This window comes from Anser anser (assembly GCF_964211835.1).
Source record: "Anser anser genome assembly, chromosome: 11".
Lineage (NCBI taxonomy): Eukaryota > Metazoa > Chordata > Aves > Anseriformes > Anatidae > Anser > Anser anser.
In genome coordinates this window covers 13,465,057-13,487,806 of record NC_139732.1, presented here as the reverse complement: position 1 = coordinate 13,487,806, position 22,750 = coordinate 13,465,057, and the positions used below count along the sequence as shown (strand labels likewise).

Below are 22,750 nucleotides of genomic sequence, written 5' to 3'. Positions count from 1 at the left end.
AAGCCCACCAGCAATCTAATAGCAGGCTCACTCCTGGCAGGGAACATTGCCACATGGTTCTTTCAAACCTTCTCTGGCAGCAGAAAGATACTGCAATGTAAAATACAGCCAGGAGTCATGAAGTCTAATGAAGAGCCAGAATGAATTCCTAGGCTTTTTCCACCTCAGTTCCACTGATACAATGAAGTGATTCCCAACAAACAGCACAATCGTTCCGAGTGCCAGAGCATGAATCAGCACATTGGTCCTCTCTGACCAAGGATTCTCCAGTGGTTATCACACTATTCTGCAAGGCCTTTGCTCTACTCAGATCTCCTCTTGCCAACAAAATGAAACCTCCCGTGTTTGATTTTTGAGATCTGTCATAGCACCTCATTCAGGGTAAAGCAGTCTCACACTAACTTATTTTGCACATTTCAGTTCTGTAGAGGCTCAAATCAGTTCAGACACTACAAGAAATATGTTAAAATTTATCCTTAAGCACCAGTAGAACAACATTTACATGCTGTCATGTACAGTAATTGAATATCTGCTTCTCTCAGGCATCTGACAGCCAACGTTCAGTGACTACACTGTCATCTTCTTGCATTTTTTCCACACTCTTGATGTGGGACAACCCTACCAATATCCTGCCACTCAAGGCTTAACAATAACCCATTTGAAAGTATAAGTATTTTGTGTCCTGTACATATTCTAATACAATTGAACTAAATCAAAGCAGTAGATACAAGCATTCTGAATAACAGGCCACATTTATTTACAAAATGCATAGGAGTCCAAGGACTAACTCTACTGAAAGATGCAGGCATTTTGAACCATAACGTAGGAGGAAGGTAGGTGGCTTAGTAACAAACTGATGTAAAAACCTGACATCTAATCTGGATATGCCCTAACTTCCGAGGAACCCTTGATGTTTGCCTCATATTCTTATTCCCTGAGTTCTGCTCAGCACCTACACAACAGCTAACCTGGATCAGGATGAAGGAATTCAGCAGCAATCGCCCACCAAGGCCTCTTGACTTGCCAGACAGTCTCAGCTATGCCTGACAGCAATCAGAAGGCCTCGCTCTTTCAAAACACAGAGAGCAATGCACTATGTGTTGAAGACATGCTTATGTGCAGAAAGTAATTCAGGACTCAGTGGACCAGAAGATAAAAAGGAGAAGCCAACATGAACTTGTCTCCCTCACCAGGTGCTCAGAGAGTTCATCTCAGAACTGTCTGAAACTGGGACTAGACCCTGAGTCCTTAGTCACTGATGGATTCATTCCCCCCCTTGCACTCGTCCTGTCTCACACAGTCTCGTCTTCCTTCTCACAGGCAGCAGGCACCACAAGAGGGGTGAAAGCAAGCTCTCCTGGGAGGAAGAAGATACAAGCTGGAGCCTCTTCTACCTGAGGAGGCTCTGAACATTGGCTTCCTCATTAAACTGCTGGAAAGATATACACAAAAGTGGGTAAAATCACCTTTTAAAAAAGAGTGATTTCTACTTAATTCTTTCATAGAACAGGAGCCACTGCACATCCTCAGGAAGGTGGTTTGAGCTATGAATCCACAGCTCCTGCTTTGTGGGCCCACAGATCCGCCTGCATAGCTATGTATTCCCACGGGAGAGCCAGTGCCCCCCACGCGGATCCAATGTAGGGCTCTGCTCTCTCCACAGGCCAGGTGCTGGAAGAGAGCCCTACAGGACGTGGTATGCAACCACTTGTACAGACTGGAATGAGACCTGAGTGAGCTCAGGTACCAGAGATTATTGATACAAATACGTTAACTTCATGCTCTGCCTATGCTGGTTTACCCTCATCAAAAGGATGGCAGGCTGTCCCATAGGAACAATACTGTAACCCAATTACACCATTTCTCGTATTCAAACCAGCTCATTTGGCAGTCACCTTGGTACCACTGCGCAGCCTCCCCAGTACTCCATTAGGATGTTAAGCCAACACTGCCCAAGAACTAGTTCTTACCTGAATCTGTCCTCCAAGTCTGAAAATCTGGTCAAAGTACACACAGCAGGAGTTTCCCTCATCTCACTGAGTACCCCATGACCACTGCCTTGCGTTTCCCTCCCAGATTAATCCAGCTCTCTTCCCTTGCAAACTGATCAATGCAAACTGTCTACTATGCTGAAAAAAGTAAGATAAAAGAAAATTCAATCAGAGGATGAGAGCACTGAAAGGGTAAGGGGGGAGCCCAAGCCTAGAATATGAAAGTGTCTACGCAGAGCACATCAAGAGTTGACTGCAAGGTGACAGGATCAAACTCATCTGTCTTTATTGCAAAAGGCAGCTACGTCACCCATCCATACAAACAGGGAACTTCATTACTCCTTGAGACTGGCAGCTCAAAATCTTGCAGAAGTGAACTGAGCCTTTCAGGGATGCTACATTAACTCAGCTAAACTGAAAAATACAGACACCTTCTCTGTACAACATGTAGCAGTCATGGTCTGCCATTAGGAAACCAAAGTCCTTGTGCAATCTCAAATGTCTCAACTCTGTACAAAACAACATAAAGCTATCTGAATCCAAATGTGACTTACCAGTATGAAAACCCTGAAAGTGCCAATCAGCCATTTTTCATATGTTGTGCTTCTGTAATGAAAGGATTAAGTATATCTCTTAAAATAAGTATAAAAATTGCATTAATATTGTGTGAATTGGGAGAATAAACTTTGACAGACAAAAACAGAATTCTGCAAGAATATCTGACAGACGTTTTACTGCTTTACAGTGGTTCTAGCCAGCACTTCTGCAACAGAGGGGAGTTTCAATTACTCTGGGGCACCAGGCACAGATTGAAACTCATATTTCCTTATCTATTTAAAGTTGCTCAAATAAGCATAAAGTAATGGTGTAATCAGAGAAGCTGTTTCCATTAATCTTTATTTAGATTTTTTTTTTTAAATCAGGCCATAAAGTTAGTTTATAGCGACGATCTTCCTTTGCATGCAATCTCACAAAGCACACAATACCTGCGGGTTTACCCAGGCAGAATTCCCACTGAATCTGTGGGGAATTTTTCTTGATTATGGAGTACAGAATCATTTCCAGTATTTTACGTTAGTTATCTCTAAGATGAGTATTGCCAGTACTGGAGTAACTTTAAATAGAGAAGTAGGATTAACTCCATTGCAGCTTTTGCCTGAATTCTGCTAGCTATGACATTTTGTAAGTCCAGGACCAGCTGTGATTAAGGTCCCTGGGTGTATGCTAGGGCAGCCCAACATGTGACATTCTGCATTCAATTAAAACTTTAACTGAAATGTATTGAGGCAAAAGGATAAAAGGTGCCCCTCCCCTTCATTCAAAGAAATTATACTCTCCAACACACACGTGAGAAAATTATACTGTTTCAAACCCTAATTAGGAAAAAATAGAAAAACAATCCAGTTACATCACATGTATTCTTTTAAGTTATTCATACAGAGCATGCAAATGTCATATCTTCATTACAAATAATAAAAGCATGCATTTATAGCTAATATGCGAGCAATTGCAGTAGATGATGTAACGCATATAAAGCAGAATGCTAAAGAGGACAGTCTCATTTGGTAGGTTTACCTGAAATAGGGAAAAAAAAATGCACAAAACCAAGGTACTCCCATTAACTTCAGCAGGCTTTGGATCAGACTCTACTTGCCTGCCTAATTAGGGTTCTCCTAGCTTCCTGGCAGCGAAGCTTGAAGAGGCCACCCTGCCAAGACCTCTCCTACTTGCTGCTGACTCTACTACTCCCCCTCCCCAAGGAGGTGGGGGTTCTACAGCACAGAAACCAAATACATCCTTTCCAAAACTGCCAAGACATGTATGAATCCAAATGTGCAATCCAAAATTCGGTTCAGCTTTAACAATCTTTCCTTTGTCATATGGAAATTATTGCACGCTCCACTCCAAGGAAAATACAGATATCCCAAAGTCTTACTCAAAAGCCCAGCTTTTAACACTTTGAAGTAAGCTACATGAGTTTGAAAGCTTTTGGCTAGCTTCACCAACCAGTTTCATCTGATGTGTCTTAATTGCCATCTAGTGGTAATATTGCATAACTCCTCCTCTTGATGTTTCTCACGTTACAGCCCTTAATAGATAAATCGTGTCCACTCCATCACAAACAAACTTGAAAGTTTGGAGGACATAACTATCCAGAAGGTGTTTGTTTTGGCTCAGCTCAGCTGAATGCAGTGATTCATTTTCTCTGGGCCAGGGAATGTCTATAAAAAACAAATGATGGTGATTCTTTTTCATGCTCAAAAACAAAGCTATACCTGACTGGAATAAGCCCCACACTTTTGTAAGGTGTGAGAAACAAAATATTTCTGTATGTTATTTCCAAAGTGAAGTTTTCAAAACTCTGGAAAGATTCGGAATAAAATGCCAACAGCCTAAACTACAACAACTCCTGGGCATTAGTAACAAGAAAATACTGCAGTGCTTAGGAATCATCATTCAAATCCCAAACATTTATAGGGAAGGAAAAAATAATTCTTCACTGATAGATTATTAAATCTGTAGAGCTCACTTGGCAAGTAGGCTAGCCCTAATTTTCAAATATATCATCAAAAATCTTTTATGTTTCCAAATGTAAATCACTGAGCCTACCAGCAAACTCATTAAGCAAAACCAATTTCCATTTATAAGAGCTTAGATTCAGATTTCCAAATACCTCATGTCTATCCCTCCAATTAGCATGCCACATATGGAAAATATACCAGATACCCTTCACCTTTTGTCCTCAAAGCTATGAAAGAACCAAGTGTTCCTTATTTCCTGATGAATCCTTAATTACCTGCAATGTGACATATTCCTCCTTCTTTCTTTTTGATCCTAAAATCTGAAAGGCAAAGCCAGCAAGGCGTACTGTCTTTCCCTGACCTTTTCATTCTATATATTTCCCAGTCACAGACTTTAAAAAATAAACACTTGCAAATGTGTAGCATCCATCTGCATTCCCTTGCTGTCTGTCAGTCTCTTCATAGACCTGGTAGTCTCTTTGTCGTTGGCTCAGCTAGATTTGTAGCCATGATCAGTTATTTCTCAAAGGACAACAGAGATGTGCTGGACAGTGAACTGCTGTCTGCCCAGTATGGTGCCAGAATCATCAGACCCCGGGCATCTGAGTGGTCATCAGACATTACAGCACAATTGGCGTTTAGTTTGTGACATTATTTCACATCTCAGATCCTGTGTGTTAATGCAGGCATCACTGGCTGACACAGATGGCAAGGGAGAAACAAATGGGGTCATGAAATGTATGTGCCTATCCCTGCTCTAAGAACATTCCAGTACCATACCATTCTTTTTGATAATAGTAAAGCACATAAAAGAACATTTTTGACTTAATGAGCCTCAAAAAATTCACGTCTTTATTTGCCAGCTTCATTCTACAAGTTTCCAGGTAAGCCAAAGACTCCTAGCTGCAAAAGAAAAGCCAACTAGCACATGGCACTTTGCTATCAGCCTGGAGTTCCCATGCTAATGAACCTCAGTCAGGGCTGCATTAGCATTTAAGAAGCTCTTTTTCTGAAAGTTTTGAATCCTGAAGTTAATATCTGCTCTATGCGTGAGAAGAAGAGTATTGCATTAAGCTGGCAGAGCTTACACTGGCCAGACATATACTTACAGTCCCAGGCCACCCCTATCCTGTGTCTGTCCAGATCATGAAATGGTACTTAATACTTAGGATGAAGACAGAGGAGACACAGGTATACTCGTAAGACTGCCACTGCTAAGGACATTGCTTAAGAGTGGTTCTACTAGAGTCAGACAAAAATGCAGCTTTTGTGGACGAGCTGGGTCTACGTTTTGTCGGGGTAGCATTGTGGGACAGCTAAAGTCATCTGCTTGTTGCTCTCATAACCTGTGAGAATGGTATAAATGTATTCATCTCCTTTTCATTTTTATACACTAATTACTTTGGAAAGCGAGGGCACTAAAGCAGCTCAAGCAGTTTTCCGGGCAGCATGTCCAGCAAGGTAAATCTGCTTCATCGCATCTGTGGCCTTGTCTGGAGGAGATGGTCTCTCTGGACATGTTCATCTCATGGCAATTAACACAGGAGTCCTGTGTGTCAGAGTAACACTTCATAGTATGTGGCAAGTAAGGACAAAAAGAGTGTGACCTGCCTATAAAACAATAACCTTATTGAAAGAAGTTCATTATCCTGAAGTGATCTGATCTTATTTGTTAATACTGCCTTTCTATTTAAGGCTCACGAACACTCAGCTACAAGAAAAGCCCAATCACATGCTCAAATCCATGTTAAAGTACAAGCACAGTTTATAACTCAACACTTTCTGAAATATTATGTCCTTGGGACACACAGTTTCTGCTACAATCAGTTATTTTTATTTCTCGTGTAGCAGTGATTCCATTTGGAAACAACACAGTTATCTCCTATCCAACAAGACAGTGTGCTTCCATGTGCTACGTGTCACATCCCCTGGTATCTCGGCTTTCGCAGGACTTCAGGGTTTCAGTTGAATAAAAAAAAAAAGGAGAAACAGGCGGTGGCTTGTTGCATAAGGTATGCTCAGCTCCTGACAAGACTGGCAAACGGTTAAGGAGGCACCAGGCACCGATTACTAGGACAATTCTCTGGGTGTTTGCTCTGCAATGCCACCTGGGTCAAGTCTGACCAGCTACAAGGAAACTATCAACAGAGACTTTGTAGGTTTTTATTGCTTGGCTACTTCACTATATTTAAAAGCAATAAGGCCCATCTGACACTTAAGCGCATAATTCAAGGTGCTCAAAGTATCAAGACAGACTTTTTGTGCCAATCTACTAATAGCCATTAACATTCTTAAATGAAAAAACCCACATCTCAATGCCAACATTAGTTTAATTACTTACTGCGCTCATAGGGACTAACTTTAAACCATACAAACAAAACTGCAAACCAGTTAGTACCGTGGGGTTTTTTTCAAAACATGGTTAATAAAAGAGTAGTAATAATGTATCAGAAAAACACAGACGCAACATAATAATTATCCGTCACACTTGCACAGCACGTTTCATCTGAGAAACACACAGTACTTGAAAGACTAAAATTAATTCTAATTAAACCTCTCAGCATCCTATGTTGTTATATGCCATTTACAGAGTGGTAAGTGAGACTCAGGGGTTAGGTAAGTTGCACAGGACGATACAGCTATGATACAGCTTGTCATTCATGGAGTCAGACAAAAAATCAAGATCCTGGATTCTAGTTCTGTTTTCACTGCTGGGCTACCCTGCCTATTTTGCTCAGCACGAGGTTTTCTGCTATAATAGAAAGACAGATGAGACAAAGGGAAGAGAAAGCTATTTATATTCAAAAATCGTAAGATTTAATGGCAAGCTAAATTGTTTTAATAACTGACTATTTTCTTCAGGCTCTACATATGCTTCTCCATTCCCCACTTTTTCATCTCATATAGAGTCTAAGCATGTTGAATCAAGCACCGTCAGGACAGAAATTACCTCTGGAAGGGAAAGGTTCTGTCTGTCCACACAAGATGAATTTTCCAAATCTAGAATGATTTCAAAATACATATAATAGCACAGCCATCACAAGTGGAGTTTTCCATTAGAAATAATTGTTAAAACATACATATTTAACTAACTGTATTTTAATGAGATATTTTTAATTATTCAGTGCTCGGGAAAGGAGGGAAACTGAAGAAGCCAGACAAGGGAAAAGATAGTGGGGGATGAGAAAGAAAAAAGGTGCCAATCAGATAATTGCTCAGACCAAAGATAAACACTTTCTAAAGCATTAGAATAACATTTCACATTAAAAGAGGTGTAACATCTGCAAAAGAACAACATTTTTTTCCAGCCTTTTTCTTAGCTTATTAAATAATTATAGCATAAGACAAAGCCTTTTCCAACCAGTGAAACTTGTTAAAAGTGCCTCAGATTTATTATTTGAAAATAATTAGCAAACATAACAATCACAGCAATTATTTGCAGGTCATCAGGCAAAAGACATCATCTACAAGAACCAACCACTATGAATACAGATACCCTGGTTTCAATGTCATTCAAAACATAATTAATTTTCACAAAGAATTTGGCACATACATGTGGATGTTTGGAGAGCGGGGATATAACTGTTATTATTCACAAGGGAAATTCAAATTTCATAGTCCTGTAGCACACATAAGTCCCACTGGCCAAATGACTGCGAAACTGATAGTGTTTAAATGCAGTTTGTTATACTGTTGGTCCTTCCTGTACGAAGGGAAACAGGCCAGAAAACTATAAATCTAATTGTGACCTTCCATTAAAGGACAAGATCAAAGGATGAGATAAAAGACAGACATTATTTTGCTTAAAATAATTGAAATGCATAATAAACATACGACTAAGTCTATTTAAATGTATGCTGAATTCACCCATTTTTCATAGAGAAATGATTGACCTCATGAGTTACATTTGTGCTACAATATTGAAAAACCTGGCCTATAAAGCATTTATAACACTAAACTATACAGAACCACACAGATCACAGGATAGCTTAGCTGAGGTTGGAAGAGATGTTTGGAGACCTCCAGTCCAGCTGCCAAGCTCAGCACAGGGCCAACTAAAGCACTTTGCTCAGGGCTCAGCTTTTGAATGTCTCCAAGATTGGAGACTCACAACCTCCTTGGGCAACCTGTTCCAGAGCTGGACTACCCACACAGTGACAGTTTTTCCTCCCACCTAGTTGAAATATCTCTTGTTACAGCTTGTGACCATTGAGCTTGTCCTTTTGTTGCATGCCTCTGAGAAGAAAGAATGGAAACATTAAATAGTTCCTTGCTGATACTCCTTTTCCATAGAGAATGTCTTTTTCTTTTTTAATGTTTGCTATCTGAATTCCTGGTTCTCACCCATATAACCCACAAGCATAGAGATGTTTGTTTTTCTTTTTCTACCTAAGATTTTTTGGGGTTGGAGACCAGCTATTTCATGTGGGTTTTGAACAAACTGTAATTAATTAAACTGGTTAACTGGAATCATCAACAGAAAAACCTTAGCATACATACCAGAATGAACAAGTAAACTAATACAAAAAAAAAAAAAAAAAAGGACTGTAACAATACGCTGTAGCCCTTAAACTTTTTGATAAATACAGAAGTCTTGATTTGGGGAACTTGAAGTCACATTGTAAAATGATAAAGAATCAGAATGGGAAATCATACGGTTTTATACTGTTGCTGTTTTCCCCCTAAAGCACTCCAGAAGAACTTTTGGAATGAACATTGATGTACTTATAGTTAATTATCTGCATAGAACTCATCCTGACCACAAAATGTGATACAGATTTGTGTATATTGCTCCTGGTCCACATTGATGGCAGGGGGAGGGAGGGAAGTTTGACACCAAAAAACACAGCTAAAAAGAGGTGATAAACATTAGCCATCACTAATGCCGAATACATTCCTATTACAGAATCTTTGTTCACTGCCCAAACCACCAGGTAGAGCCTCATTCTATACTATCATCGTTTGGGTACCAGATACATGATGAACACAGACAAAATGTGATACTGGAAGAACTTGGGCTGAGAAAGAGCTGAAGGCTGCTATATTGCAATAGCAGATCACCTTGCCTCACATTTACCAATCTTTTCCTGAGGAAAACGTCTTTCATATGAACTTCCACTTCCTAATTTAGCAATACCAACTTCCTCTTTTTTTTTTCTTTTTTTTTAACTCTCCCAGCAGCTTTTCCTGTTTAAAATATTTTGCAATTCTGTTCATTCTCTGCACTGCAGGGGGAAGGGTTGTGCTGTTTCATTTGTTCTGAAGACAGAGCTTTTAACTGAAACCATGATGTTATGTTGGTACAGGACACCGTAAGGAAAAGGACAGGATGCCATGCTCTAAAGGTGAGAAAATTCCTTGATTTCTGCTTGTGCTTGCTACACCTGAACACAAGTATGACAGATAATCCTACTTAATTAGCAGACATTCATTTAATGCTTTTACAATCCTGGTTTTCTGAGAGTCTATAATGCAGTTTTTATTCACTTCCATCTATAAAATACTTCAGATTTCCACAAACTGATACTTTCTAAAGAATGAAGAGATCAGTCCCAAACACTTCGATTAAAAATTCACTCTTCTCCACTGCTGCTCTACAAAGGGGAAAATGGAAAAAGAATAAAAAGACTGGATTAACTCCAATGAAAAAATCCTGGGTTCACTGACCAATGTCACTGACAGAAATCAGGATACAAAAAGCTTTTTTTTCCACCTCCAACCCCCATGGCACTTGTCAGAACTAGAGGAATCAGAAAGAAAAAAGTGTTATAGGGTTTCTGCTTTGCCACAAGGGCCTCCAATATTACTTTCAATGCAGCCATTCACCTCTAAAGTAGAGGATTGACATGTCAACCACTTCATTAGAGCGACATGAGAAGAATGACTCTGTGGTTAACACAGAGCATGGAAAGGCAACAAGAAAGGGTCCTGTTCCTGCCTGATACATCAGCAATCTGTAGGAATCAGGGCTAAATTTGATCATTGTGAGTCAAGACTGAGATTCACAGGAGTGTTAGTTCACAGAATCCTGCCTGAGACACCTGACCTCCTCGCTCAGCTTTTCAGAAGCGCTGAGCACCAATGGTTCCTCTGAAGACAACTGCATTTATGATTGCCTGACATGGTCAAGTCATCAGCATCCAGAGCTAGGCATTCAAATTTTGAAGATTTACTTTGCAAAGGTAAAGGCCCAGTCTCTAGGATGCAAACATTGTGTTTGGTAACTGAAGTGTTTACGTGCCTCTCAAAATGGGTTAGTGTTTCTGTAATAGTAGGATCCAAAATTTGTGATGAGACCAGAGGCATTGGCTAAGTAATCCACTAATACAGGTAAACACACTTCTTTTAAAGAGTTGCTCAGCTCTCAGATGTTCTTAGATTAATACTACTGAAAAACAACATGTTAGTATTATGAAATAAAAATAACCAAAGGCTCAACAGAATAGGCACTTACAGATTCTATTTATGAAATGATACAGCTGTGAGGTTTCAGGAATACACAGAAGTGAACAATGTATATTTATATACCTCACACATGTATGCAGCTTATAGTATTTTGCAATAAAAGGATGAATGTGTTTTCAACCTCTTATTTTTCCCCATAACTTTAGTGTATAGTTTACCTATTACATTTGATTTAATGCAAAAAACTGCACCACCACAGATTATCTGTTACAAATGACTTCTGTAGCATCTTTCATTTTCCTGTGTGTAAAGGATTGTTTATTTGGTGTATTATTACTTATAGAGATTTCAACCTTATTTCTATAAGGTCTCAAATATTCTTGTGATGTCAAGCACTGAGTTGTCCAGTCTTCCACCCAGCTACGTGTCATGCTGCATGGCAGACTGTGTTACAGTTGTGTCTGGCATCTCTATTTCTGCTGGAGTGCACAGTGGAGCAGGTGGGCTGTCAGGATTTATCTGAAGATCAACAGAGAAAGAGCTACTGGAAAAGCCTGATGAAGCATTTTCTTTCAAAGCTGCTGGGGTGTATAAAAATAAGAGTGCTTGCTTTGAGGACAAAGAGCAAGAGGAGACACAGAAACAGGCAAAGGTAGGGCCCCACTAAAAAGTTGCTGAGGATTTGAGGCGTTATCACCCTGTCCAGGTTGCTTGGACAGGAGCTTGCTTTTCTCCTACATGCCTAGATTCTTACTGTTCATTTCTTAATTCAGTGACCATGCAAAGGGACTTCTTGTTGTTGTTTTGGGTTTTATTTGTTAAGGGGTTTTGTTTGTTTTTGTATGAAGACCAATCGTTGCCTGTAATGTTATCCACCAGTTTACATATAACTCTTTCAGCTTTTTCTTAAAATCAGGTTTTACGACGTTACAGGATGTCTCAAACCAATACAAGAGGCCTCTAGTGCAGGAATAGAGCACCCAGACACTACACCTACAAAATAGCTCACCACTGAAAAGCCACTGCTATTCTTCAAGAATTAGCTCTCTAATAACCATTTCATTTTCAAACAGTTTTCCACTCTTAGTCTCACAGATCTGCACCCACAGACCTCCTCAAGAGAAGGAGAGTTTTCTTCCAAAAACCTTAGAGCTACTTCCGTTTCTGACAATTTATTTCTTCCCTTACCACAAGTCTGGCCATCTCTCCAGTCTTCTCAGCCTTTCATCTGCTACGGAAATTGCACCAGCTCATTACTGTGCTAGAACTACTTCAACTCTCTAGTTCAGAACACACAGAACTCCTGAGTGTCACCTTTCTAGGCCTGAGCTCTATTACGTTCCACTGTGCAGTCACAATATAATGTTCATGGTGCAAGAAACAGGGAATTAATCTTTAGCAAGTGTTTGTAGCACTCAGTGGGTGAAGGACAGCAAGGTGTCTCTTCCAATGAGCGCAAGTGGCTCCATGCAAAACCAAACTTCAGTTCAAGGAACTGCCAGTGAAAGAAACTGTCCTTGACAAGCTGGCTGGGAGAGCCCTGCTGAGCACATTGCCCTTGCAAATCATCCACTCCATTCACTGTGTGAAGGCCATGCTGCCTAACACAGGGGTATGGGTTTCACAGCACAGGAAGGAGGACAGAACGAAGCTGAGTTAGCCTCTGGTTATGCACAGGACCACAAGGGTGCAGAGGACCTTTTAGCCACTGCGCATACAGGTCGCAGTGCTCTACAGCACACATTGCATAGCAGGCTCATGGTACCAGCAGTGTGGCAGCCCTTCATGTCTGCAGGAAATCAGAGCAGCTAACACAAAGCATTTGGAGCACATACACACTGTATCATGTGCAGCTGTCCCTCATTACAGGTCAAAGGAGTCATTTTTGTGGACTAACTCTGAGATTCTGAATATAGTGAATAACGTTCAATCCACCCAAGAAAAAATGATTCCAGTATCTGGACTTCTATCCAGAATCATTCCAACTCTGCCAATTCTGCCTATGTAACGCAAGCTCACCACTCATGTCATGGCACCCAAAAGACTTAAATATCCAGGGTGTAAATCACCAGACTGGGCTTCTGTCCTAACAAACATTGCTTCTTCCCTTCTGCTCTGCTAGCTGCTTTTCATCCCAGAAGAGAAACAAACAGAAAACAAGAAAACAGAATTCAAGAATTTTCAGAGAGAACCAACCTACATGCAGTATACCTGCATTTATGGGCACCAGGGTGACCTTCGTTATCCTTGGAGGCACAGGAGAAACTGAGTTTTGATTCTCTTCAGGTGCCTGCCTCCCTGATTCATGTTACCTTTTCACCCCAGTTCACATTCTTGCAAAGAGCATGCAAAAAGCAAAGAAACAACCACACACAACTAGGGGCAGTGCCCTGTTTTACAACACAAAGCAGAGGGCTGTAGGCATTCTTCAGAAATTGAAAAGCTAGCAAAAAAAGGGTGTGTCAGGGTATATGAATTTTACCTTCATAATTACCCTGTTATTTAAAGCTAATGAATAATTACTACAGCAACCTCACTGTCATACAGCATACACCTACTCACCCACAGCTCAAGATGAAACCAAAGAATCACATTTGGGGCCCAGTCCTCCAAAGATATCCTGAGTTTAATGCCAGCATCCATGGCATTAACCACTGCTTACTGAATCAGATACTTAACTGGTGTTTGTTGGTTTCAAAACAGTTTCAAGTTAATCACATCCAGTTTTATGTTGTTTTTGTTTGTTTGTTTGTTTTTTAAAGTACTTCAAAATTCTTTGTAATTACGGCTCCATTCAAGTCTACATTCACCAACAGATTCTTTACCTTCTAGGATTTAAAACATTTTTACATTCTGAACTTTCCTTCACAGATGCTACTACTAACAAGCGAATAAAAAATAACTTCATTAGTACATGATCCACAGTAACTGAGAAATTCAAGCAAACCAAGTGAGCTGAAGGTCTGTGTAACTTTTACAACACTAAAGGAATAATACTTTATTACCCCAACAGGAAGCAGGTAGTCTCCATTCAGCTGCATTATCAACAATTAAACCACTGCTTCACACTAAAATAAAATAGAAATAGGCCTGCCTGAGGCAAGTGTGTTTTTTTTTTGTTTGTTTTAAAAACATCCTTGGAAGGGCACATTAAAAGAATGCAGGCTGTCTAACAGAGCAAAGCACTGACCTTAGCTCACTTCGGGGGGGGGGGGGGTCCCCTTTGCCTCTCCTACTGATGTTATCCCGAGTCTGTGGAACAGGCAGCCAGAAGAGAGGAACGGGTCAGCCCTTCTCCCCCCATCCTCACAGCACAAGGCTTCGTAATGGGCAGAACCCAGCATGCAGGCTCCAGCTCAGTTCATCTACAAATAGTTATTTGTGGTCCCAGTTCCAGAGTTCTGGCAAAAATGCTCATTTTTGTATTAGCACTCAAGATAATCAGGGTATTTCGTTTTGTGTCATTTGTTATTTCCACTAAAACTGAAACACAGTTATTAAGTAGGACAACCTATACCGCAAAAAAAAAAAAAAAAAAAAAAAAAAAAAAAAAAAAAAAAAAAAAAAAAAAAAAAAGACTGATTACTAATGTTCATCACTTAAAATCTCTGTTCAGAACTCATTCCTCTTCTCCACATCAATGCAGTTTTGCAACATCATATATTTCTCAGCCAGAGCTACAGTCTGCTGGTATGATGTAAGAGCATAATTATCAGCTATGTGTTATACTACATATATTGTACCAACATAAAGCAGAGATAGTCAAAGAAAGTCAAGATGCCTTCTCAGGGGAGCACTATGGTGGATGTTTATCACTCAAAGGCATTCCACCTTTCAGACAGTAAACACGGTAGAGTAAGTCAGTATTAGCCTGGGTGCTGTTCTGCTCATGGCCCCCTTTTAGGCTGCTTTTCCCCCTAGTCCAGGAACTGTGCAGATCGGCAGCATGTCCAGGTAAGAGCCTGCCATACCACAGGGTTTTTCCACCGGGGTCTGAGCTCTTCCCTGGAAACCGTTTCAAATAAATGTTTGACGCTGTAAAAAGAGATAGGGGAGTAACACAAGAAAGGTCCCATTAGCTGTCCTGCTGTGGCCATCAGCAGGGGAAAAGCCACAGGACTTGACATTGGACCTAAGTTTATCATGGCTTCGGTCCCCTTCAGGGTTTTTCCTCTTCCTTGCCTTCTCATCAGGAAGGTAGACTGAAGATAGGGTAGAAAGCACGAGGAAGAGAATAACGAACGTGTGTCATGAAGTCAACAAACAAGTCCCTTTCCACTAAAAGGGATGAAGAAGAAGGAAGGGGAAGACAGCTTGGGTGTGGAAGCAGCAGTTCGTGAGTTTGTTTTGAGACTTTGTTCCCCTGAGTTTGCAGATGAACGAAGACAAACTAAAGGGGAGAGTCAGAGCACAGATGTTGCTGACTATTAAAACATCTCTTGGGATGCTGTCAGGAGTACAGCAGCATTGGCACTTGTCACCTTACAAGTACCAGGCCACTTCTCTCCCATTTGCTTTGGGGACTGACACACTTTTAGTTAGCTGACTTGTAACAGCTCTCCTGAGTGACCCCATGGAGGCATGGTGAAAGAGAGGCAAAAAAAGGCTGAGCAACTAAATCTAGTGACTGTGCATCTCCAGCTCTGGTTCACAATTCATCAACAAGGAAAAAAAAATGGACAGTCGGATAGGACAAACACTGTTGAATCTTTGCTATTAAATGAAACCAACTCTCATTATTTCTGCACCTGCCTTGTAATTGTGACAAGCAGGGTAAATGTAAATGCACTGTGGTTAATTTTAGTTTTCTGAAACCACATAAAAATGAAGCAAAATGTGGATTTGGAATATTATCCATGTTGAAACAAAACTTTATAACACCTTCTGAGACAGCCATAAAACCATTGCTGCATATCAAAACAATGAAAAGACAGCCCAGTGGATGTTAATGTGGCAGCTTTACAGTACATTACACCTCTTAGCTATTTTAATAGATTTATAAGAACTGAATTTCCCAGTTGTTCTGCCTACCCACAGGCACCACTGCCATGGATATGCACCACTGCCATGGATATAAGTCATTCACCCACTCATTGTGTACAAAATATTAGATACTGATTGCCCAGGACCCAGACCGATTGCTCACAGAAACAGAAGGACCATGAACAGCTACTCTGTGAGGCAACACCCAGGTCCAAAAGCTGTCATTTTCTTCCCTTAAAACTACGCTTCTTTTCAGAAATGCAGAAGCTCTGACAAACCACAGAAACAGAAAGTGCACAGCAGATGGTATTTCAGTTTGATAATATATCCTAGTACAATAACTCTAAACCAAAAAGGTGGACATCAGAGACTGCACGAACACTTTCAGAACATCACAGTGAAAAGGTGCCTGTAATGAGCTTTATATTCGTACTATGAGCAAATCCATTATCCAATATCCTCAACAGTACTTGTTAGATCTCATGGACTAGGAGCTTTTGTGAAGCCTTTGTAACATGTTTCTCCCCATCTCTGTTTCTATCTATCATTAGTTTTCGTTTCCAAGGGAGCTCCCTAGGCATTAGCCTTACAAAATTCACCTGAATTACTGAGAAAGAGGGAATAAAACACTTGCAGGAATTTCACAGCTGTGCCCAGAGGTTTCAACCATTGTATACATTATTTTCAGACGATGCCCAGTTTCCAGGCATTTTGGTCCACATAGGGTTATGCTTTTGATCTATTGTATCTTTCAAGAGCCAGTTTCTTGGTCTATTGGGTTTTTGATTACCTGACAGGAACTTCTACTTATTTCCTAGCAGTGAAGCAGAAAATGTCTGATGATTTAATGAGTCTACAGGTTAAAATCATTTTAAAATACATGCCATCCTCAGAGATCAAGTGGGCTCGCCACATTTTTAGATCCTGTATGTTTTTACTAAGCAGAGAATAATAAATGTCACAAAAGACATTCAATAAACCAGAAGAATACTATTTAAATGATTTGTGGATGGTCAGTCAGGGATCATTTATTGCATTTCTGATGTTGGAGGATTATTTAATACGTGTCCAGAAACAGACAGAAGACAATTTATACAAAAAGACTACAGGGAAGTAATTCACCACCACAACTCAACACTAGACAGTTCTTGGGTGCCCTGTGAACTGCAAATTTGGTGGCATCACAATTTTATATGACTAGAAGCCCACATCACAAAATCATCTGTTTGACCAGTGCCTATGTGAGAAGCTTCAGAAGAAAGCTACAGCACATCTGTAATAAAGACTTCAGCACCTTCTCCCCACAGAGTAACTAGGAAGCCAGCTTCTGACTTAATCTGCTCAATCAGGGCTTCAGGCTGTTGGCTCAGAAGCACCTGCTCTTCCAAAAGCCAAAAGACATTCAAATGACCTATAGATGTGTGTGACAAGGATGGGAGAAAGTAACCTGCCCTGCAATAGAGGAAGGTCCTGAATATCAAACTACTCCTAGAGTTCAGGCTACGGTCCACACCAGTGTCTGAGACAATTTTTTATTTTTACTTTTTAAAAAGGGGGCTTTGGAAACTGTAGCCAGAAATGCAGGGAGGAATTGCTTTATTCTGGTATGACACCAGACTCCAGTGGAGCATTGGTCAAGAACTCAGCATGTGTACATTCAGCTGCTTTTTAGGTAGAGAGCAAGTGGCACGGAGCATGTGATCTGTAAGCAAGGAGTAGTGTGGTCAACAAGTATGCCCTAAAAGTAAAGATGAGAAGGGATTTCTCAATCAAGATACAAACTCTTCACTATACTAAGTCCTAGGAAGAAAGGGTGCTTCAGCCATTCCCCAATCTGCAGAGCTTAAATATTTATTAAAAACATGGTCTTGTAGGTTTTTCCTTTTTCAGTGGGAACAATTTACTTTTCTAATTAGTAGCTATAAACAAGCCTTCCCATCCCTACTTTTTTCTTTTGTTTGTTTGTTTTTTCCTCCAATTTCATCTTCTACCTCTTCGTGACTGAGAAAGACTTCTCATTCTTTTCTGGGGATAGAGCTGGCATGACAACTGCAGGGCTGAAAACTATTTCATAGTTGCTTGATAAAGGACAGTAGCTCATTTCAGGAGTACTTCAGACAGCAGAGGCCATGGGCTAGAGCGCTAGGTATGAGACTGTAGAGAACTGGATTTGACCCCCTTTCTGTGAGTCGTCTTCTACAAACTTGCCTGGTCAACCTCCTCTGTAACACCACCTACCCCAGAGGGCTCCTGTAGGGCAGCTGTGGTAAAGACTGAGGCACGCTGAGGACACGGGAATGGATGCCAGCAAGGAACTGCTCTTCTCCCCAAGCACTGCGCTCCTTTCCCTTTGAGTTAATATGGATTGGAGCAAAGCCTTTTGTAATGAACTTAACAAAAGAAGATGAGTTGGCCTCAAAGCGGTAATAAAAAAAAATTTAAGAACTCGTATAATAAAAAACACATTCATATAACTGGGTTTTATTATTTCCCACAGTTTTATTTTAATATGTGACTCAGGGTGTGGAGTCAAGGTGTGATTCAGAGCAGTAATGGAACTTTAAAAGTTCGTACCACCAGGTGGGCCAGGCTCTCTGGTTGCCATTTCCAGGAAAGCCCTGGTCAAACAAAACTACTACCCAGCTCCAGGTATGCTTGGTCCACACAAGGTAAAATGCACACAATGTGTGACGGGTACACTGGGAGAAGCAGACAGGAGAGGTATATAGAATACCGTGACTAGAGACCAGAGGAAGTGAGAGAGCACCAGCCTGTAGCTACTGTTACATGTTGGTAATACTTAACATTAAGTACCAAAAAGAACACCTAGACGTTCCTAGGCCTTGCAGAGTATTTAACCATGCCCTTTAGACTTCAGGAGACTGAGAGCCCTGAAATCCATTCACCTAATGGCACCACCAGTAATCAGTGCTGGGTAGGGCAAGAGAAACAGGTACAGCAGATGTATTCAGCCATGGCAGCACACAGGGTTTTTTTTCCAGCACACTTGGCTTTGACTTCCTGCACACACCTGCAATTGCTCTGTTGAGAATCATCAGCATTTCATCCAATTAGCCTTGCTCTCTTCCTTCAAGAGCTCATCTTAGGAATTGTCAGTGAAGAGAAGCAGATGTTTTTTGTGAATCAGAGGAGTATGTATACCAAGCCTCACAAGGATGTACAGCATTCAGCCGCGGCCAAGTTAAACAAGGTTCTTTGATTTGTCACTGGCTTCCCCAAAGCCCCAAAGATCTGCTATGAGCTCAGCTTGAATGGCCAACAACTCAGGTAGAAAAACACCAATTTGTCTGAGCTGTCAGCAGCTCCCTGAGCTATTCCTGAAACACTACAGGACTTGACTCTACAATTTGAGACTTTCCAATTGAAAATAGTCCGTGTGTCACAGGCTGACTGTGGTTCCAGTTCAACAAAGCACTTAAGCACATGCTTCATTAAGAGCACTTGCACAACTGTCTGCTTTCCTACAGTTCATAGGTGACACAAGGTCTAGATTATCACTATTTTCAACACTACAGTCCATGTAGTGCTGGACTTCTGCATCTCGCTGCTTTGAAACTCGATGCCTTTAAAAATGTTGCTCTTTTCAGCAAGATTTCCCAAGAACACAAGGTTGTGCAGTCATTCCATAAGTGTCTGTCCACATCTTCCAAGCTTGAAAGAAGGATGGAGATGTTCCTGAGGTACATAAGCACATATGCAGACAGTCAAGAAAGTACATTGGGCAGAGCTCTGAAGGGAGGCAGAAAGAAGCCACCAAAGTTAGGTCGAGCTGCAGGACATGCAGCAAAGTTTATTGTGTGAACAGCCAGAACACTACTGGAAGGGTGGTCAGTGGGATTACAAGAGTGAGCTCTAAATGCTGGTCCTCCTCTCTGTTAGAGACATGGCCTTTCACTAGCTTAAAAATTCCCTTTGCATTTCCTTAATCCTGATGTGCACACAGCAAGTGAATACCAACACCTGGCTTAAACTGAATCTTTCCAAGAGGTTTGATGTGTTCACATGAAGGATGATTGGCCAAATGCACACAACAGAGAAGAGCCCAGCTGTTTTCCAACATAATCTCCTTCTTTATTGGCAAGTTGCTCCAGGAGGAAGAAATGCTGCCTTGGAGAATCTTCTGCGTCTAGTTGCATTTGTGCAGGCTGCTCCCTGTCTGCATTGAGGGCCCTTTGCACTCTGGGTAACCCTACAGAGAAGTGCAGCCAGAAAATCTCACCACACCCACCCACCTCCTGAATTTTGTCAGGCAACACCCAAAGAGTCTAACCCCTTTCTAGGGAAAAGGGCAAGTAGGAGAAAAATCTGATGCTATCATCAAAAATCTTTGGGATGATGCACTGAACAGCAAATCCCCTACTCCTGTGATGATGATATCAAAGCCTAACAAAGAAAAGGCCTCCTGTCCCTCCTCCGCTTGAAAAAGTCCACCAGTGATAATACCAAAATATAACACAACACATAAGACTAAGTCTCAAGGCAGATTGCAATGGGAAGAAAACATCTGTTTTAGAGATAGGCAGCCAAAGCTACAGAGGTACGATTGTCCAAGATTACAGTAAGTGCTGGAGTTTGAGCATCACTCACTGTTTCCCAGTCCAGGGCACAGAGCAGATGTAAGCAATGGGCTCACTGGCAATCCTGCCTACACATAGCATCCCTGCTCTCATGAACCTTTTCTCTACACACAAGTTGTTTTGACTGGGAACCATCCAGGGCTGGCAGGTTATAAATGAAGACCAAGTACTGAAATAAAACTACCAAAAGTGCTGCAGTGCTCATGTCCATATTCTTCAAGCAGTGCAAGGACAGAAAGGTTTGGTGTTACTCAAGTGCACGAGACAGGTGGCATGAGACTCAAGTCCACGAGACAGTGGACACTATCCACACCTCCCTCTTGCTCTGCCTTGTGTGTGAGCAAAGCTCAAAATAACCCAGTCCTTCTGCCGGAGTGCACCTGTACCCTGCAGCAACAGAAAGGAGGGGTGGATGGATGACCCCATGTACTTGCGAGAGCCTGTCATCTCTGTCTCAGCAATTTCTGGGGCCAGAGTTTGTCATTAGTGGGGAAGCCAAGCCCAGAGTTTAACCTCCTTGCAGCTCTGTTTTCCCTGTTTACCAATGAAAATTATTTAATAAAAATTATTCCAGCAGGTTTACAGCATAGTTTCTGTGAACTCTTTTAATAGGTAAATACTGGAGGGGATGTGTATGAACTTTAAGCACAATACACTGATTACTGCCGAAACCAAATATACATTTCTGTCTGCAAGACAGCTCTCTATCTTGCGTATAATCTATTTTATTTGTAGTAAGTTTGCTGTGCAAACTTTCACCAGTGTGGTAAATGAAGAGCATGATGCATGTTCCGATTTGTTACTCTCCTCAGAATCAATAATATTGTACAGATGTTATGAGTTCCTTACTATCCCATGACACAATAGAGATGCCAGCTTACTAATAAGGGGAAAAGTGGCTTTTTTGTGTTTTTGTTTTGTTGGTTTTGTTGTTGTCATTTTGTTTTTCAGATCTTGAAGGCTGTTAGATAACCTGGTGTGCCAAACTGGCTTCCCCATTCTCTAAAGCAGACAACAAAACAAGGCTCTACAATCGACTCTGTCCCGAGGTGCTTGCAGCACACCTGCAGAGCAGTTGATGGGCACACTCAGGCACAGCAATCCCATCTACAGGCAGGGAATACACCTTTGGAGGATGAGATGCTAGTAGTAGCCAGCACTGGAGACCAGATGGCTTCTTAAATCACCTCTCCACTGACATGGGCCATAGGAGCACACCTTGTCTCTTTCAGGGAAAGCCAACAGGCTCGTGTAATGCCTCTCACCCAGAGCATACAGTTCACAGGCCATTTAAAAGCTGTTCCTTTCTGTTTCTCAGCTGCAGGTTAACACCTTCCAGCTGAGACCCAGTAACTGACTGCGTAAGCACTTCTGGTCTGTTCTAGGGCAAAGTCAAACAAGTTGGTTCAAACCGCTGCCAGATGGTGATGGCTCAGCTAACTTGTTTGATTTTGTCCTGGAAGAGTCAAAAGCGCTCACAGGTCAGGAAGAGTTGAGAGAGCTCCAGACTCCTGGATTAATGGATCTAACTGACACGGTAGGTATTAGCCCCTTTCAAGGCAGAACTAAGGCTAGGTTAGGCACCACTGACTTTCCCTTGACACAATCAGTTATCAGGGAGAGTATCAAAAAGGTAAGAGGCAGCAGTCTGCTGCATCGTGTCTCAGTGGGAAGCGTTTGGAATAGCAGCCCTGAGGTTTCCTCTGGCAGTTGACATACGCCCTGCAAGAAGGCAGCTGCCCTGCGTGCAAGCCCACAACACACTGACACACACCCCCACAGACACAGCTCGCTCTCCCAGTGGCATACTATATCAAATTGTGCTTTGTAGATATACCCAGAAGGATTATTATCTTTTTTTAAGACTACGTTAACCCAAACCCATGTCAACGACACTTTTAGTTCAATAGTTAGTTTAATTTTAATACTCCCACAGTAATTTTAATTTCAAGCTTAGAGGCGAGACTTTGAGAAACGACTACTTAAAATCATCAGCACGGGTACACTTGTGATCACTTTGGCCTTAAAATACTGAGTTACAGGACCAGAGTGCCATCTACCGGGCTTCTCAGAGGATGGCAGGCGTGCACAGACTCGAGTCACGGTTTTCGTGTCCGATGAGGATGGAATTTGTGTTAGCGAGCAAAAGGAAGGGTGGACACGAACTAACTACCTTTAGAAAGTAGAGCCTTCAACTCTGCCCAAAGTGTTATGTTCATAAGAAAGATAATAAGAAATAAGAGCCAAGTGA

The 22,750-nt window shown here is 41.3% G+C and overlaps 1 protein-coding gene across 7 annotated transcripts in view; it reads right to left on the bottom strand.

Annotated features, from left to right (window-relative positions):
* LOC310879849 (uncharacterized protein) overlaps positions 1-22,750 on the bottom strand; it is a 196,228-nt gene that overhangs the window by 134,620 nt on the left and 38,858 nt on the right. For 2 of the 7 annotated variants that reach the window (XR_014571164.1, XR_014571165.1), the window contains exon 1: positions 2,546-7,556. The exons of 4 other annotated variants lie outside the window; for them this stretch is intronic. Coding sequence is in view for 1 of the 3 variants with exons in the window: in XM_083794787.1 (XP_083650913.1) it covers positions 2,546-2,597; positions 3,567-3,610 (96 nt within the window). In the remaining 2 variants the exon portion in view is untranslated. Of the gene's footprint in view, positions 1-2,545; positions 7,557-22,750 lie in introns of those variants that run through there. One more of the 7 variants, XM_083794787.1, reaches the window with a different exon arrangement.